Raw genomic sequence first — 19,923 nt, 5'->3', positions numbered from 1 at the left:
GCATTGAAATCTTTACTCAATACATGAAACATTGAACTGAAAAGGAAAATCTTCAGTGTTTTCTTGCAGCAATACTGGCAAATTACACATGCACATGAACACACAGATTAGTGGGGCAGCTTTATCTCTGATGACTATGAACGTTTTTCTTTCCTCTTAAGAAGACAAGCTGGTTTTCCTCTCCTCTTTGTAAAGAATTTACATTCAATAGCTGTTCTTGTTGCAGGACCCAGGTAATCTAAATTGAAAGCCAGGCTGCTGGGTTTTACATTATCATTGCTTTTCTTTTTCTTTAATTGTTGCAGCTGTGATAACTGTATCTGTGACGTTTGCAAAAGTGGTCATATCAGATGGAAGGGTGAAGCATGATGCTCTTCTCATAGTGAAGTGGATCTGGCTCATATGTATGCAGATGGAATGTATTGCACCGGTAGTGTGACATTCCTGCTATTGAAATATGGTGACATTGGTTTTGGATGCAAAGTTATTAACTGTTTTAGTTTATGTTGAACACTTCATGTTGCTCCCCACTCAGAACCCTGAGGGAATGAATGTTATTGACAAATCACTAGATGTGCACGGGTGTTTTTCCGTTTATTTGGAGAAACATTCCTGATTCACTGGACCAGTGGAATCATACAGAAGAATGCATGATCCTGGGTCATTTTTCTTGTTTTTCCCTCCACTAAAATTAGGAAGTAGCCCCCAGCAGTAATTTGTAATGTTAGTATTTGTCCAACAGAAAACAAGCTGATGTGATCAACTTTGTCTGTGGACCATCATTGGAAAATACTGAATGGAAACCAATGTGTGCTGGATCTGGATTAGTGAATTGGCAATGGTCAAATGCCAGTCTTCCAATGTTCTTGTGGACAGACTTGCATACAGGTAAGAGTTTTGGCACTGGAAGTGTTGATCAGCTTTCTTTTTATAATGAGCATGCAATTTATCTTATATAGAGGAACTTCACCAAAATATATAATTCATATGTGTTTTTTAAAGGCAGGTTATTCTTAAGATAACATTAATAGTAATTTTACATGTCTGAAATTTTAACTCTGTAGGAAATTCTTCCCTATCACATGCACACATGGACACCTCTTTTTTTTAACTAGTTTTAAAATACTAGATAAAAATCAACTAGACTAGTTTTTAAAAAAGCTTATCTGAGATTTCTGAAAATGGCCAAAAGTTATTAAATTCCTATCTCCTTTTAGAGTGAGTCATAAATATGACTTCCTCAAGTTCTTTTGAAAGTCTCAGCTGTATGTACCTGGGAAATGCTTTTATATGATAGTGTTTTGTACCCCCACCTTCCTGACTGCATGATTTCATTAAAACAGTCTTTGTCTTTCTGTAGAATTCTCACAAATGTTTGATGCTAGAATGAAAATAAGAACTTAGCAAGAAATGTGCTTTTCCTCTGATAGAAAAATGTACAAAAGACATTCCAGTGCATGAGGGGTTCCTCTGCTTATCAGAGGCCTGAAAATTTTCCCTCCTGGCCCTTCCACCCTAACTGTACAAGTGATAGCATTGCAGGTCCATGTGTGAAATAGAACAGGTTCAGAAGTACAAATATTTTGTTTACCTGGTTTGGTTTTGTTGTAAACAAAACTGTTCGGTTTGCTATATTAAAAATACTGTCGTGCTGGGTATTTGAAAGGGGCAGCTTCTACTGATATTTCTTTTCAGTTTGAGAGTTTTTTTTCTGCTTGCACTGTTTCCATTAGGATTAATTGTTGTTGCACTTCTTAGAGCAAACAGCACATTTAATTCTCTAAAGTTCCTAAATGGTGTGATGTGATGAGGGAAAACACTGTGTTTGGGCCTTTTGCGTTCTGAAGGACAGAATTATATCAGGGAGGATAGGTGTTGCTTTTTTTCTGGTTGTGTGCTTTAGCAGGAGTACTTTAATTGAGCGTTTTCTCTAGGTGTTTAGCACAGTCTATGTAGAATGTGTATAGGAGGCTGCGATGGGCTAAGCAGGGCATTGGCAGCCTTGTTACTGTCAGCTGCTGTAATGCCCTGTGCTCTGAAAATGAGCCAAAGTGGCCTCCATGTTGTTTTGAAGACTGTTGCATATACATTATATCCCGTTTACACTGTGGTATGGAAGTGCAGGAGTACTTAAGATGAGTAATGCTTGGGTCTTCTAATGTGTTTGGTTTATGATATTCTACAGCGTGCCTGTGCTGCCCTTCCTTACCTCCCCCTTCTGTTTTGCTTCTCAAGGTGGGACCTTGAGGTCATAGCAGCTACTTGTGTTATAATCCCCTCATGATTCAGACATGCTATCAGCAAGATTAACAGTGCTTTTGCTTTTTTTTTTTTTTTAAATACTGGTGACTTGCTATTGGGACTGTGAGCAACAGCACTGGAGGAGAAAGTCACTGGAGTCTTTGACTCCATAGAACATGTGGCTCACTGGGACAGATGTAAATAAAGGAGACTTTGCCCTAGGAACTTGAATTTGATATGCTGTTTTAGTGGGCAGTGGAACCCAATCCATGGGTTTAATCAAATCCAACTCTTACTCCCTTTCTGATGAAAGTCAGGTGGATATATAGAGTTATTTTTTTCATTTAAATAGCATTGGAATAAAAAAAAAAAAGCACTTGTAGATGAATTTATCTTGTCTCTTAATGCATGGACACAATATGTGACATTGTTGATTGTGACTTCCAGAATGTGTAATGAAAGTCTGAAAATGCTTTAAAAATGTTATCCAGGTGCTAGAATCTTTCAGTGTATTAGACTTTGAAGTCAAATTGGATTTTGCTTTTTGGAATGGTTTGAACAAAATTACACAGTATAGTGACTGAACTCCTTGTAAGGGCTAAGATTTGTCTTCAGATTGCTCATTTCACGTTTCTCCATGTAGGTAGTGGGGATCAGAGAAGGTCAAATAGAATTTCCATAGTTGGTGGCAGCAGAAATTCAGCATAGCACCATATTTATTTTGTTAATCACAAGGGTGGGTTTTTTTCTAGGTTTGAATTTTTATTTCAGTTTCAGTATGGCGAAACATGAATTTCGCATGAAGAACAAGACTGTCTATGGCTTATGTATACCTTTAGAGTTAACCAATTTGCATACTTAAGGTTGGAATTTTTTCTTTGTGTGGTTCTATCTTTTTAAGCATGGAGAGGGGGGTGTGGGGAATCCTTAAAACCCCAGTAACTCATTCAGATTGGAATCACTTTAAATTATGCTAATAAGTAAGAAAATCCACACATTACTGAATTTGTAGATAGTTAATGTTTTAAAATATTACATATTATATTGTGAATATTTCCTTTATATTGACTTCTTGTAAGCCAAAGTGCATGCCTGATAGCAGGGGGTTTATATGTGGGGGTTTTAAAATTCTTCTGTCTACAATGTGTGCTTACACTGCCTCTTAGCTCCCAAAACTCTTCCTGAAGAATGCCTTGAGACTTTTAGGGGAGAAAAGGTTGTGGTGAGCAGAGGGGTGGAGAGTTGCTGGGAAGAGGTCAGAGCTGTAGACTAAAATTGCTGTGGAACCTAACTCTTATTTTCAGAAACACTTGAAATGTCACTCATCAGCAAGCTGATGAGTTTTGTTTCACTTCCTATGGAATTTACAGACTTGTGTTAAGGTAATTTTACTTTAAAAAGAACTTCAATTTTTTTTTCTGATTAGTATGACCTACCAAGTACTTTTTGTTCTGTAATGAACAGCTGGGAGAACCCCTTGAGAACATGAGGTCTGTTGGTGTTTTAGTTGTAAGTGACATACATCAGATAGGAGAGTTAACTGTGAACTTATGCAGCAGATCACTGATTTAGTACCTTTTAATTCTCTGCCACAGAACTGCTTCTGTAAAAATGCATCTAGTTAAGAATGAACACCAGAGAAGCGCTGCAGTAGACGCGGGCTTCATGTCATGTTGGCTTCCTGTTTAAAAAACAGTAGGCTGGCAATTTTAAAGGGACAGCAACAAAGTGATGACCAGGTGCCAAGTGCCAGCTGTCCTTATTCACCAGATTGAAGAAGAATTGGATAAAGAAGAAGAAGAGGTGATGGTTTTCTTGTGTCGAGACCTTGCTCCTGACTTGGCCACTGCCGACCTTAGAGAGCTCTTGGTGGCTTTGAATGAGAGGGAGAAATTGTCTTTTCTTAGCTTGGCTGAGCTGTTGTACAGAGTTAAAAGGTTTGACTTGCTAAGGAGGATCTTGAAGACTGAGAAAGCAACAGTGGAAGCTAACCTTGCCAGAAGCCTCAGACTTGTCCCTGATTACAGGTAATATATCTATTTCAGCTTTCAAGACTACTCTATTTTGTTCAGAATATGTGCTCGTTGTTTTGGTTGTTTGGTGGTTTTTTTTGTGGGTTTGTTTTTTGTTTCTTTTTTAAATATGTCTTGAAGATAAAAGAAAAGCAGAAAAGGGCATCATACCTAGAATTATAGTGAAAATAATATGTCAAGTTTAGTCCCCCAAATGAGCCTTAATAGCTTCTTAAAAGTCATGGCATTAGAAGAATCTATCTTTAAGGAGTTTATGTAAGTTACTCAATAAAACCAGTGATGTTTGTACAATTCTAGATTAGCAGGTAGAAGTGAGGCTGTAGAGGAACATTGTTAGTTAGAGATATTTTTTTTCTAGTTTGCGTTGGGCACATAGCTTTGTTGTATAGCTTTTCTCAGGGGACCTGTTTCTTACTACTTTTTGCTCTGTAGTTTTAAGATGCTTAAGTTAAGAAGCTCCAGCTATTTTCTTTTAAAGACTTGAGAAAAAAATGTGTGTACTCATAAGGAAAATTTTCCTGTGTTAACTTAACCCTGTAACTACTAGGTAAAAAAGTTAAAGATGTGTTCTGTTGTCTCATTCTCTTACTTAATCTCTATTGAAATATTAAGAAGATTTCTGTTTTTCTAGCAGTGGCTATTACACAGTCAGTCTGAGTAACTCAGGTGCTGATGAGCTAGAGTAGGTATTTTGTATTTGGATCTTGGAGCAGGGTAGGCTTTTTTCCCTGTTGTTTAATTGGGAATGGTACATTAAGACTGGAAAATGGGGGAAATTAGGTGGGGGTGGGATCTTGCTGAAAGCTAATCCTTTAGAAATGTTTCAACTTTATTTCAGGGTACTAATGGTAGAGCTTAATGAGAATCTGGAAAAAGAAGAAGTGAATTCTCTTGGTTTTCTACTCAGAGATTACACACCTCGTATGAAGATGGCAAAAGATAAGGTAATGTCTTTCTGCTGGTCTTCTCTGGAGCAATGAGAAATTGAAGTAAAAATGGAACTAGCTAGACAGCAAAGGAGCGGAGGCAGTACTGCAAGGGATAGTGAGGCAGGAGTAGACAGAAGTGGGAAGTGGAGAAGGAGTAGTGGCTTCTATTTCATTTTTGGTTTTTAATTAAGGGAAGAAGCATAAAAAACAGTAGGAGGCAGCAGTGAAGACTCACTGTAGTGAATGGTGTTAGCATGAACCTCATAGGCAGAAGGCATAAAAAAACCCTTCAGTATTACTGATCTGAAAGTTCATATACAAAGCATCTCAAACCAATAATCGTATGGAATGTATCGTGAATTACAAAGTCACTTTTTAATGTTTGTGCTCTGCTTCACTTAGAAAAGAACAGCTTTATTTTAATAATGTCTTTCTCTGAACAATTGCATTCTGCATATTTATTTTAAGTACTTTGAGAAAGCAGGGATTCATCAGAGATAGTTCAGAAAACTTGACCACTGTGCATAGAAAACTGAAGATTTCTGTCTTCTTCCTTTGAGGTTTTTTGGTTTTGTCTAACCAAAGGAGAGAGCCCCTGCAAATTCCCCAAAGCCTTTCTTACCTCTTGCTTTGTGGCATTCCAAGTAGCTGGCTTTGTAGCAACAAAGAAATGCAAAACTGTTTCCTCAAAAACTTTTATTTGTTTTTAAGAATATCACTTCCTAGTTTTCATTACTCCTATGGTAATACCAAGAATTCATATATCTTCCAGATAATTTTCTTAGTGTTTCAGAAGGTAATGTCCCTAGTTCTTGAATATACAACCTTTGTGACCTTCCCACTTTATTTGCTGGGTTGCTTTGTTACTTACTGATAGAGAACAAATTACTGATATGACAGTTTGGTTTTCTGTTGCTATTCTAGAGTTTTCTAGCTCTTGTGATTGACCTGGAGAAACTAAATTTGGTGGCTCCTAATCAACTGGATTTGATAGAAAATTGTTTTCGAAATATTCACAGGATAGACCTGATTAGGAAGATTCAGAAGTACAAACACGAAGGTAACATGCTATTTTTGCACTGGTAACTCTTGATCGCAAGGATGAGATGTGCTCTTACTGAAGATAAAATTATGAGTTACAAGTCAGAATATTTGCATGCTTCACAGATTTAGGCTTTTAAAACAGTTGATACAACATGGTGTATTTCTCTGTGTGTTTCTGTTAAATTTTCAGCTTTAATGTCCTCCGTTCATTCTCAGCCAGTGTATGTAAATGCACTTCAGGCATCTCTCCCTAATCTCAGTCTGATTGATCCTCCTTATAATTCAGGGGTAAGTATGCAATAAATCAGACAGATTTACTTCTAAATATTGCCAGACATTGAAAGGGGATTAATCTTTGCAAAGCCTAAGGAATGGGAGATTGCTAGTAACTAAAATATTACCTAGTTTATTTCTCTTATTCCTTTTATTTGCTGGGTTTAGGGTCTGATTTAAATCTTCTGAGTGAGAAAGATCCCCTTTAAAGAGCTTCTGTGAATTTTTTTCTTATTAGTTGGGCATATAAATTGTGTATCTTGAAAGTTTGTTCTGCTACTGTGAGGGGTGAGAAGTTTTGCTTTGACTGTTCTTTGCAAAACAGATTATTCTTCTTTGTACTTCTGGACTTTGCAGGGAGAGTAGCATTTTAACTTTGGAAGCTGAAGGTTATGGCTTTTTAAGGAGAGCTTTTTGGATTTTTTTTGTGTTTTGTTTTAATCTCATTTTAACAAAGGTATGTCAGTATGTCAAGTCATCGAATCCGATTGCATGCAGTATTCTTTATATTTGGGTTAGCTCTGATATTGTAACAGTATGACCTTAATTAAAGTGCTTAGCCTTGCTAAATGAATTTGATGAGATTATTTCTGTCATGTATTCAGTACATGTGTGTGTATAAAGCTTATAACAAGACAGCAGTGATGTAATTTGTCTTTTCTAACAAAGCCACAACAGCTTTGTTTTCCATATTACTAATGGGAAAGCGTTTGCATTGTCTTTCTATATTATGATAATATTGTCAAAATTTCCTTTCTAATTCAGTGGAATTTCCTCCCTGCTGCTCTATAGGAAACAAAATTCACATCTTCAGAGCTTTTTGATTGTTTTACTATTTTAGGGTTTAAGCTTTTTTTTGCTGTTCATGGCAAACTTTTTTTTTTTCTGAGGAGGAAGGATTTGGGATTTTTGTTTGTGGTTTTGGTAGGGGTTTTTTACTTGTTATTTTGTAATTCTAATTAGCTGACAGATGTGAATCTAAGATATGTAATCCTTTTATTGAGGAACAAAAATACTATTGTCTTATATTTTGGAACCTATGATTATTAATTCTTGAAGGAGAGAGGGAAAATATACCTTTTCTTCACTTTAGATCCAGAATGTGAACAAAGAAAAACCACAGAATGGACAAAGTCTTATTCTGGGTAAGAGCATTTTATCTGAGCTTTGATAATCTGAAAGGGCCAAATGGTGCATTTCATTGTATCAAAAGGACTGTTGTTTGATAGTTGTGTTTATGGCTAATCCAGTTGATATCAGCAGGAGTGGAGAGTATTTGGTACCTCTGAAAACTGAGCATTGCCTTATTGTATGCTCTTGTATTTGCTTTGCTTGTGCTGCCAGATCTTAAAACTTTATTGAAATTGTTTTGGGTGTCCACTGCCACAAATTTTTAACAGAATAAATAGTTTATTAATAAAATCATGGGAAAGGTTGACTAGCCAGCTCTGCAGGCCCACATAGTGCAGCTGTGTCCATTAAGTCTTGACTAGAAAGTTTTTGTGTCAGTTCAGTGGTGGACTCTCCGCCAGGCCAACCAGGAAGTTGTCCAGTGAGTACCAGGTTCTTACCATGTGTGTTGTGTTCCTTCTGGAAACCCAAAATACCTCTCAAATATAGTGATTTTTAAAAGAGTAGTTGGCTGAATTCTCTCAGCGTAGGATTTTTTGTTTATTCTAGTCACAAGAAATGTAGAGTGCAATCCAAATAACATTTTAGAGGTGAAAATTTTGGTGTTTTTTTTTTGACTTCAGTAGCATACATAGAGACTAAGAGGTTCGGATGAGCGAGAACTTGGCTGAACTAGATAGAGTCCTCTTTAACTGATTTCGTGTCAAAGAAATGTCACTGGTACCTACATACTGAGATTACTTCTGTGTGTTTCAACTGCAGCAGAACCAGTCCACATGTCCATTCAGGAATCAGGACCAGAGTCACATAAGGTATGTGCTTGTGCATATGTATGCCTGTAAATATAACAAAAACCTCTGCAGGTATTTACCTTAGTTTTCTTTGTGTTTCATTTTGAGATTTCCTTTAATTGAATCCAAACAGAAGGATGTGTACATCCATTATCTTCCTCAGCCATAAACAGGTTCTATGAACTGCTTTTGCAGAATACATTTTTAATATAAAATGGAAGCAGAAGTGTGCAAAACGCATGCACACAGAACTTTTATATTTATTAGTGGAGGCTAAGTCAAATTCTGTTGGTAGTCAGAACTCCTGTGATCTGCATTGGAAATGGCAGGGCTTCTTGCATGCAGTAAATTTTGTGCTTTATTCTCTCCCCGTCCCTTGCTCTTCAGGTAAAAGACAGACATATTTTGAGTATTAATGGTAAGAATCAACTACTGCTATTTTCACTAACTGTCCTGTAGGCCAGGAACCAGGGAGTTACCTATAGCAAATTGATTGTAATTTTTTAAAGGGGAGAGGAATTGTGATAGAGTCATCACAGATGATTTAGGAACAAGGAAGTTGTTCCACTAAATAAGGAAATAAATATTGCTCTGATGAGCAGTGCCTGCTTGCGTACAAGAACACAAAAGTTCTCTACGTTTACTATGAAGTTTATCACTCCTAACATCTCAATAGCAGTTACACTTAAGGAAAATAGTTTGGAAGTACTATAAGAAGGATCATTGCTGTCGTAGTTCTGGTCTTTAAAAACCCCCATACAGGTTTGGCTTTTTTGGGTTTGGTTTGGTTTGGCTTTTTTGGGTTTGGTTTGGTTTGGCTTTTTTGGTTTTGGTTTGGTTTGTGGTTTTTTTGGTTTGGTTTGGTTTGGTTTTTTTTTTTTTTTACATTTGAAGATCTGTCCAGATCAGTCTCAAACTTGCTTCTCTCATTTCTGGTACAGTCTTAGTCTATGTTTAAGGATCATTATGGTAGTAAGATTGCACAAGGATGCAAAAAAATTAAGCCTGTACTAGAAATAGGGGAAAAAAATCATTACTCCATATCTCATGTTTTTTTGTTTTTGTTGTGTAGGTAAGACATACCACATCCTAGTAGATAGACTTCTGCTAGCTACTCTATGGAAAAAACAACAGAATGTAATTGAATATATCTGAGGTGGATTTGAGAAAAAATCAAGTCGGTAGGTTGAGAGAGTGACTAACTAACTTAGTATTTGTCCTTCACATTCCTCAGGTGTTTGATGATCAGTACAGAATGCAAAGTCAACCTTTAGGAATATGCCTGATAATAGACTGTATTGGCAATGACACAGGTAAGTCTCTGGAATTTGAAGTTCCTTATCTTGTCAATCTTGGATAATTTTACAGTTTAGTATAAAGAATATGATGTGCATTTACCAGACAGACTAGGTTAATCTTGTCCTAGTCAGCTAGTCTATCAATTCTAGTAAGTTTTCTAAAGCAGAGAGTCAGAAGGCCCAACCTGAGGTTAAAGCCAACTGTCCTAACCATTGCAAACAATGGTTTTTGTTTGTTTATGGCACAGAATCTTTGAACCAAAGAGTTTATAAGGGAGATGAACAAAATTTTGGGAGGGAGAAAAAGGTTGTTCGGGGACCAACAGAATAGTTAAACTACAGTCATACAGCAGATTATTGGCACTGATGGTAAAGATAGTGTTTCCCACCAGTTAACAAAACAAAAACTGTTGTGGATTTGAAGCGTAATCATATCGGACACCACAGATTTTGAATAGCTGAATGCACGTGATCCTTTATTAATAATGCAATTAGGCTTCTGTTATGTCTTGCACAGTTTAATTGAAACCTTCACCATAGCTTTATAGGGAGAGGATTTTTTGGTTTAGTTAAAAAAAAAAAAAATTTGCATGTAGAATTCAAGGTAGTCAGTGCTATGGTTAAAATGTGGGGTTTTCCTGATTGCCTTTGTAGAACCAAAAAATCAGATTCTTGCATAAGCAAAAAAACCCCCACTTTCTAATATTGGAACACGTGCTCTTCATGAGCTCATGTGGTCATTTCAGTACTTGTACAAGAACAGAAAGTGTAAATGTGATAGAGGAAGCCTGCTGACTGGAAAGGACAAAAATGGGTTACATATTTAGCATCTGGCATGTCAGATACACCTGCAAATCATGGCTCTGCTGCTGTTGTCCCAAAACCACCCAAAGCAAGTCTTAATGTGCCGCGGTCTTCATGCATGTCTGCATTAGATGCAGGAACAATTAAATCGTGTATGTCTCAGATGTTTAATGTCACCAGTGCATCATCAGCATTTTAACATGATACTTTCACTGAAATACGTTACTGTGCTAGTGAGATTCAGGAGAGGCAGGGCATGAGGCATTGCTTAAAGGAGTTAGAAAGACATTCACTACTCTGTTGAGTTGTTGTGCAACAAAACTTCTGAAGTTTGAAAATACCAAAGAAAGAGAAGAGGGCAAGGAGAATATTAGGAATTGTATCTGTGGCATGCATTAGAGTCTGTAGCTATCCCAAAATTTGATCTGAGGAAGCTGAACCAATAATAGATACTGTAGGATCAAGGATTACAACAATTGAAAATGCCCAGTGTAAACAATATGAATTCATCAGATGCTGATAAAATTCAAACCGAAATACACCTTGCTGTTTTGTAAATAGCTGCTCTTGACTTTTCCATTTAGAAGCAAATTTTTATCTTTACATTGTAAACAGTCAAGGAGAGAAAAGGCTAATTATTTATGTAGAGTGGAAATGCTCGAAAATCAGTGGAGGTTTGTTGGGAGATGATTACTGTTGAAGAAAGAGATGTGTTCTGATCTCAGGTTGCAGCACATAATGCTGTGTTTCATCTTGCCTTAAAGTAAAATTGCTGTATCCAAAGCTTACCATGTATAATTTCTGATTCATTGTAAAACTAAGGTATCAGTTCTAAGTTTGTTTGGTTTAATTTTTTTAATTGTGACATTTAGAGTGTGTGTATGGTCTACGGTGACACCAAGTTTTGTGTCTTTGTATGTGTACATCCTAGTGAGATAAGTAAATTACAGGAAAAGCACTCGTTGCTGTAACTCGTTTTTTCGTATGTACTGCTGCCCTCTAATGGATGAAGTGCTTTATCGACTATATAACGGCTAAACGGTATTAATACTGAATTTTGAAAGCATGTTTTATTGCCTAAAATAGAGGAGATTTTCCTTTCTATTTCCAAATAAAAACATTTATGGAAAGTTTTTGAATTATTTGACAAAATTTAGTCAAAGCAACAGAACTGGAGTGAAACTCTATAATTCCTGTTTATCACCTCACTATAGTATCAAGTTTGTATCTACCCTATATTTTGCTGGGGAAAGTTACAAGTTCTGTTCCCCATTTTCTCTATGGGCTTTTTGAGGAGAACAGTGTGGTAGTACAACTGCTTTGCTGCCAGTTACCTCTGAAATAGCCTCTGCTAATTAGGGATTGTTAAACTTCTGAAGAGAACAGTCTTAGCTTCCTGTGTCTGTAAGGCATTTTATGTAAACATGGCACTTGATATTTCCTGTCATATCAGCAACTGTGCATGGGCAATGTATCTGTGGTTTTTACTAAAGATACGATGCTACAGGTATGAGTCATAGTAGTAGCTTGTGGTTCTCCAAACACTTAAAAAACACCTGTGGTTTTAACCACTATGTATCTGGTTTCACTCCCATATTAATAAACATCCAAAGTAGTTATTTTGCACATAGCACATTTTCCTGCAGCACAAGTTAACACAAATACAGTAGAGTTAAATCTTGATTTTTGGCTATTTACAGTTTTAATATCTAACACATTTAAAAGGGTTCGTTGTTCAGATTTTTTTCCCCCTGAAAATGTCATTCTGTCACAGTTAAGACTCCAGTGTCCATTCTCCACCTGGAACTCATCACTTAAAGTCTGTTTTATACAATAGGATGCATAAATGACTGCAGTAGGTTCCTTTTTTTGACTGATGAAAAGGACTCTGTGTTTCCTGTGCAGTTCTGTATAATAACCATTCATAGTAATTTTGACAAGTTAAAAGGTGAAAGACATCCCATGCTATCTAGATAACTCCTTACCCTTTCAAGAGTGTTCTGTGTGAAGCATTTTTTAATGTTTTCTCTTGCCTGATATTTTAAGTCCTAGGAACTTAGGATACCGGCTCTAAATGAAAGCATACAAGTATCTGGGGAATTTGAAACAGATCACGTGTCAAATAATAGTTTCTTTGCTGTCATGAAGTACATAACTCATATTAAAGACAACATGCATCTAGCACTATAAGTGTGTAATGTCTGTGATCAACATCAAGTACTCCTGATCTTTTAATAAACATTTTGTTACAATATTAATCGTAAATATTTTAAATAAATATTTCCAGTAGCAAAATACTGTAAATACTGCAATTCAAGATAGTTGAGATTGAGCCTTGATGTGCTGTGATTCAATTACATCTTCCTTTTTTCAGATTTGTTGGAAGAGACCTTCAGAGGCTTAGGCTATGACGTTCATTGTTACAGATATTTAAATATGAACACCATGAATCAAACATTGCTTGAAGTTGCAAGGTTACAGAAGCACAGAAATTGTGATAGCTTCATTTGCATATTGGTCAGCCGTGGGAGTCCTCAGAGCATCTTCTGTACAGACCATACCTTTTCTGGATTCCCTTTGGAACAAATAAAGAAATACTTTACAGCAGATTCATGTCCTGAACTCCGAGGAAAACCGAAGCTTTTTTTTATTCAGAGCTACATTGTGCCAGAAAATGAGCAAGAATGTACTAGTCTGTTGGAAGTAGATGGGAATGATGAGAAAATCATTGCTAATGCAAAAGTCCCTTGGAAAGTCACTATCCCCCAAGTAGCAGACATCTTTTGGAGTCAGTGCAAGGTGGATGTGTCTACACTAGAAAAATCTCCAAGTTCATCCTCATGTTATCTGCGTTGTCTGGCTGAGCTACTCCGCAATCCTCATAAAAGGTAAATAAAACAAAAAGGAAAAAATAACCCTTTTCCTATGACAGCCTACTGTCCTAGAGAAAGAGAAACCTTAAGTTTCATCACATCTGGTCCTGAAAAGTGTCCTCATACTGTGTGATAGATTAAAAGACAAGTATGCCTGATCCTGGAATGATGGCACAGGAAGGTAGTCTAAAGTAGGAGTGAATTTTCTGATTCTGGACAGTAAAATGAAAGTGTATTATGGCACAGGGGCTTGCAGAGTGAGTAAGGAAGAACCTGTCCTGGGTAATGTATGTCAGTGATTTAGACAGGATTGGAAATCTTCCTTCTCTGAGGTAACAAGGCACACACCAGGCTTCTGTCAAATTGAGGATTGCCTTTTTTTCATTTAAAAGTGCTTTGCTTGCAAATATAGAAAGACAGTGCCTAAGTTTGGGGGAAAGGCAGTTGAGAGGGAACTTTGTCCTTTCTTTAGATCTAATTAACCCTCCACTCGGGGAGCCACTAGATTGCCAATTTGTAGTCTAGAATTTAAACTACCAGAAAACTGTAGTCTATCTAAAGAGATTATCAAAAGGAATCTGAGCAAAAATCAGATATGTTTGGATATATAACTTACCAACAAAGGTTTTCTTTGTACAATTGATCTACTGGGGAGTTAGCAACTGTTTTTCAAAGTAGTTGTTGTGGATAACATTTAGTACCTTTTTACAAACCCTTAACCCTTGTAATGAAATCACAGATCATCATGTCAGCATAAACAATATCACGACGGTGGTTTGGGCTATAACAGATTGTCTCCAAAATGAATATTCAGCCTTGGGTTTTAGAGGTGTAACCTCTGCAATAAAGACTGAAATTTGAAACTTTCTCCTTGCTGAGTCCAAAGTTGTCTTCTCTCTTGCGGATTCTTAAATGGTGTCTTGCTTCGTTCTCTAATAGAAAGCTTTTGCTTTTGTTGCTGCAGGAAACTCTCTATATTAGACATCCATACGGAACTGAACAGAAAAGTCTATGAATGGAATAAGACCGCTGACCCAAGCCAACAGTACTCTCTTCTGCTGCAGCACACACTGAGGAAGAAACTTTTTCTTTCTGCCCCTTAACTGCTGTTGGAAAGGACATGTCTGAAGCGGCTAACAAGAAACACTTACTATGATCCAGACAGTTTCACAGATACTTTTACTTTATGCATTGTTATTGCATGTATATCTAAAGTCCCTATTGCTTCCAAATCCAGGGATTTAGAAGCATTTTGGTGTGTTAAGGCACTAGATTTTATATTTTAATACAGAAGGCTCTGAAAGCTTGGATGAGAATGGCAGCTATATATATATATATAGCACTGCAGCAGATCTTACAACCAAGTACAACAGGTAAACAGGGTGGAAAAAACTCTACACTGTATACCTGTTGGGTTTTCCAGTGTTTTGTGTTTCTCTTGTTTCATTGGTTGTTTTTTAGCATACCTATTAGCAGTGCACTGATCTAGTTTCTTCTGTTGATGTTTAGAACAAATACAAGCCAGTGCAAAACACTGAGATTCACTGGGTACTTTCCCCAGAACCTAATAATGGAAAATGTGTCAGGAAAGAATGCCTACCCAGCAATGCCAGTTCTTCATTAACAAGTTCTGGCTTGCGTGCCTCCACAGACTGGCAAAACAGAAAGGGAGATGGTCTTTTAAATAATTTGGATTCCATGCGCCTGCTGCATTAGAGGTTGTGATTCACCCAGCACCTCATGATGTGAGTACTGTCCACGGCACACAAGGGTTATACGTTAATAAATAAGACAGTCTGCCATGTTTTGGGCTGTGTTTTCCATTGATGCAAAAATGAGTCTACATGTGGCAGGGCTTTACAGTAATCTACCACACAGTTAAAAAAATGTGGGATTTTGGCAGATGTTTTGTGGAAGCTGAAACATGATTCACACTTGTTGCACCACGCATAGTTGTAAAAGTACACTTTATCATAATTGAACCTAAATGTGATGTTACAGCCACTGGCTCTTAAGACTGGATTAAATTAAACACCCCACACTGACTGTTTGCTTATGAAAAGTGATATGTCTTTATTAATTGATTTGTTTTTCAAGTTGCCTTTGTTCTTCTGAAAAAGACATGAGTGAAAATTGTCCTAGATACAATTTTCTCCAGGGGAGCAGATGCCTAACAAGGTTCAGTTAACCTGCTTGTTATATAACAGTATAACCTGGATGAGTTGTATTAAAATTTGTTGTCATTGAATTTATGGCATTCTCTTCCCTCCCAAAGCAGGCCACTTGCAAACTTTTAATACTTCTAACACAGTCCCCTGTCCAAGAAAAAAATTCAAGGCCTTGGCATGCCTTGCTTGATTTCTGCTGTAGCTACAACATACATCCTTCTAGCATGCGTTTCATGCAAGCAGAAAGGAAAGGGGGTTTTGCTAATATAGGGTATTCTAGTTCCTTGAGCAAATGTACTGCAAAAAGATTTTTTGCTAGTGTAGCTGCATTTGATTTGAGCAAAAAGCAGGTGTGCTTACACATATGTAACTTCACCAACAATGCCTTTCATTGTAGACCAAGACTAACAGGCAGCTAGCCTACTGATACTATATGTTGTATACTGGCAGTATACATTTGTATATTGACAATGATTAGGAAGGCTCAGCCAGTAAACTTATTCTGGTAACAGTGACTTTTTATTCCTTGATACCTATGTTCTACTTAGGTGTTGGCTTGACATAATTTTTATTAACTTTTTTTTTTTAAAACAAGCTTCTTAAGTTTCTTTCATAAAAATGAAAATGAGTTTTCAAGTAACTTCTATAATTGAAAGTAAAAATCACTTTTATTTGGCAAGGAGTAGATACCAAAGTCTAAAAAGTGCTCCGGAGTCCTTCCTTGTTATGTGATATAGACCCAGTCTGTTCCTGGCTTAAGAGGTTCCTAAACTGCTGATTAATGAGGATTTTTAAGGGTATAACAAGAGGAGAAACTCACTGAATAAGTTCTACTTTATAGTCTTAATATGAAAATATATATTTATTTATATTAATGTACCATTTTGTATAATATATAAAGTACATTTTTTATCATTGTGATAAATCTTCACTCAGTATCTTTTTCTTTATTTTGAATTCAGTTTTATTTGCATGTTGACTCTAGGAAGTTATAGATGGTTGTGATGAGAAGAAATTTTTGCACCATTTAGAAAAATAATTCACCTGTATTGCAAGTCTGTGCATTCCAGACTTTTCTCTTTCTACTTCATAAGCTATAGTGTCCTCTTTAATAAAAGTATATGGAAACTTTTTAGTAGCTTTGAATTGGGAAATGCAACCCAAAATTTTACATCAAACTATGGGTACATGTGTTATTTGTGTTACTGTAATTTTATGTAGGCACAGGCATAAGAGGAAAAATAGAAAATAATATTTTGCAAACTTGTACTCTGTGAATGTTAAAGTAAAAATACTAAATCTAATTTCATGATGTTATGGGTGTGGAAATAAATGCATCATAGCGGGGCAGGTCGAGGGGACAGGTCTTCCTTTCAATTTACTGTTTTCTAAGAAAGGGCCTGTTGAACCGGTCCTTTTCTTAAAGTAGTGTCGTATTGCTTCTGGCTTTAAAAATACTTTATGTTTTAAAATTGCATTCATATGCATTCCACACACTCACGTAGAGAACTTACGGCATTCCACCAACAGGAGGGCCTGTATCATATGTGATAGGTGATAAAAATAGCATTAATTTCTAACCCTGAATATTTAATAACTGACTATCTTACAGTAAAATAAAGCACAAGGGTAATTTTGAAAATCTACCTTGCTTATGTTTCATGGGGTAAGAGCAGGATTATAAAATGACAGATTTGGAATCTTAGAAGTTACTTCCCGTAGTGGCTGGTAAATGAAGCAAATGGTGTGAAACAAGTAGGTTTTCTGTGGTTGTAGAAATCAGATGTGATTCCTAGTTATGTATATCTATGTGATGTTAATAAATGTGATTTCTTTCACAAATTAACTTCACTTTTTTCCTATTTCCCTTATTAGCTTTTGCATGTTCTGCTGCCTTTATAGACAACCAAAAGCAGGGAGAATGGAACCAAGAGGAGGCAGAGAGATGAGGGAAAGAAATACGGAAATTTCAAGCAGGAACAAGAAAGGGAATGGTAGGGACAACCAAGAGAAGAACAAGTAGGGAAGAGAAGATTTGGAGGAGAGACACAGCATCAGTATTGGAAGGAGAAAGAAGAAAAGAGCAGAAAAGGGAGAAAGGAAGTAAGAATAATAGTGGCTATCCTTACATAATCTAACGATGTGGTGGGGTTTTGTGGTTGGTTATTTTGGGGTGTTTTGATTGATGCTGTATACAACTATTAAAATATTAGCAATAGGATATATTCTTTTTCTGATAGTTTTGTGACAATATAGGTTTGGTTTGGGGGTTATGAAGTGTACATGTTCTTTGCTTTACTGCCTGACGTAGTCAGTAAAGTCCTTGTCCCCTTCCTTAAGAAATCATAGAATCATAGAATGGTTTAGGTTGGAAGGGACCTTAAAGATCATCTAGTTCCAACCCCCCTGCCATAGGCAGGGACACCTCCCACTAGACCAGGTTGCTCAAAGCCCCATCCAGCCTGGCCTTAAACACCTGCAGGGATGGAGCTTCCGCAGCTTCTCTGGGCAACCTGTTTCAGTGCCTTACCACCCTCAGAGTGAAAAATTTCTTCCTAATATCTAATCTAAATCTACCCTCTTCCAGTTTGAACCCATTCCTCCTTGTCCTATCACTTACATGTCCTTCTAAAAAGTCCCTCCCTAGCTTTCCTGTAGGCCCCTTTTAGGTACTGGAAGGCCGCTATAAGGTCTCCCCAGAGCCTTTTCTTCTCCAGGCTGAACAACCCCAACTCTCTCAGCCTGTCCTCATAGGAGAGGTGCTCCAGCCCTCTGACCCTCCTCTGGACCTGCTCCAACAGGTCCATGTCTTTGCTATGTTGGGGGCTCCAGAGCTGGATGCAGTACTCCAGGTGAGGTCTCACCAGAGCAGAGTAGAGGGGAAGAGTCACCTCCCTTGACCTGCTGGCCACACTTCTGATGCAGCCTGGGCTATGGTTGGCTTTCTGGGCTGCGATTGCCCATTGCTGGCTCATGTTGAGCTTCTCATCAATCAGCACCCCCAGGTTCTTTTCTTCCGGGCTGCTCTCTAGCCATTCCCCACTGAGCCTGTATTTGTGCTTGGGATTGCCCCGACCCAGATGTAAGACCTTGCACTTGACCTTGTTGAACTGCATGAGGTTGGCTTGGGCCCACCTCTCCAGCCTGTCCAGGTCCCTCTTGATGGCATCCCTTCCCTCCAGTGTGTCTACCTCGCCACACAGCTTGGTATCATCGGCAGACTTGCTGAGTGTGCCCTCGATCCCACTGTCCATGTCACCAACAAAGATGTTGAACAGTGCCGGTCCCAGTACTGACCCCTGAGGAACACCACTTGTAACTGGTCTTCACTTGGACATCAAGCTATTGACCTCAACTCGACCATCCAGCCAGTTCCTTATCCACTGACTGGTCCATCTGTCGAATCCATGTCTCTCCAATTGAGAGACCAGGATATCATGCAGGTTATCCTGGACAAAGAAATGTTGTTTTGAAAACGGTAGAGACTCCTCTAAATTACCCTTGCAGTGAAAAAGTCTCTTGGTGTCTGGCTGCTTGGGTTGGAAGTGGTTACAGCCCTCTAATGATGAATAAAGAGCTGTGGGGACATGTCATGTATTGTGCAACTTTCATGGATGTCAGATACCGATTTTCTACACTGATGTCTTGACCCTCAGTAGATTCTTAAACCATAGCAGTACTCATTCTGTGATCATTCATCCCAGTATTTATTGCCTTGACATCTCTTTCAAGAGTGGTGTGTGGGTAGATTGATTCCCTGTACTCGCTACATAGTGAGAAGTAGCACTGAACTCAGTATTTAACACACAGGAGTTCTGTGATGTCAGAAGTTGTCTCTTACCTCTCCCATAGATTTTTGTGTCCCTCTCTACAGGTGATAGGGACTGCCTGTTCTTGCTGTACTGTGCACCTAAAATTGGAGTCTGGAAAATGACTGAATGCTGGGCCTAGGTTGCATAAAGTTGTACATGTATTGGTAGATAGAGTGGTTGAATGAGATCAAACTGGTTCAAGTAACCAAAAGAAAAGGGGGAAAAGAACTCTGGATCCATCATGAATTTAGGATGTTAGCACAGGAACATAAGAAGTGACATGCTGGTGAGATTTCATGGTCATGGACTGGCAAAATGTCTAGTTTTCAGAACGTGCTGTTGAACAAGATAAAACAAGCCACTCCTCTGCTCCTGTATTGTCAGTGCTTGGAATAAGGCTGTCAGACTCACTGCTTCATGGCATTGAATTTGAGTTTTGCTTTCTGATAACTGAAATAAACATCTGTTGTACTTCCCTATGTGCTGTATATATGGAAGAGGGAAAAGAGAATTGGCAGAATATAGG

At 37.7% G+C, this 19,923-nt stretch overlaps 1 protein-coding gene across 1 annotated transcript; it reads left to right on the top strand.

The window, feature by feature from the left end:
* Window positions 1–747: 747 nt before the first annotated feature.
* Window positions 748–17,431, top strand: CFLAR (CASP8 and FADD like apoptosis regulator). Its single transcript, XM_082483289.1, has 10 exons — window positions 748–888; window positions 3,837–4,268; window positions 5,113–5,218; window positions 6,128–6,263; window positions 6,438–6,535; window positions 7,614–7,665; window positions 8,414–8,463; window positions 9,677–9,755; window positions 12,919–13,432; window positions 14,382–17,431. Exons 2-10 carry the CDS (start codon window positions 3,973–3,975, stop codon window positions 14,518–14,520), a joined length of 1,470 nt encoding a protein of 489 aa, XP_082339415.1. The 5' UTR covers window positions 748–888; window positions 3,837–3,972; the 3' UTR covers window positions 14,521–17,431.
* The last annotated feature ends 2,492 nt before the right edge of the window (window positions 17,432–19,923 follow it).

The sequence above is a fragment of the Vanellus vanellus genome, assembly GCF_965231255.1.
Source record: "Vanellus vanellus genome assembly, chromosome: 5".
NCBI lineage: Eukaryota > Metazoa > Chordata > Aves > Charadriiformes > Charadriidae > Vanellus > Vanellus vanellus.
The sequence above is the reverse complement of the archived record's forward strand: the minus strand, read 5'-3'. Positions and strand labels throughout refer to the sequence as shown.

Coding starts and splice junctions, on each gene's coding strand:
- CFLAR (XM_082483289.1), top strand. CDS start 3,973: ATGACCAGGTGCCAAGTGCCAGCTGTCCTTATTCACCAGATTGAAGAA. Junction 6,264..6,437: donor TCAGAAGTACAAACACGAAG/GTAACATGCTAT, acceptor TTAAATTTTCAG/CTTTAATGTCCTCCGTTCAT. Junction 13,433..14,381: donor CTCCGCAATCCTCATAAAAG/GTAAATAAAACA, acceptor TTGTTGCTGCAG/GAAACTCTCTATATTAGACA.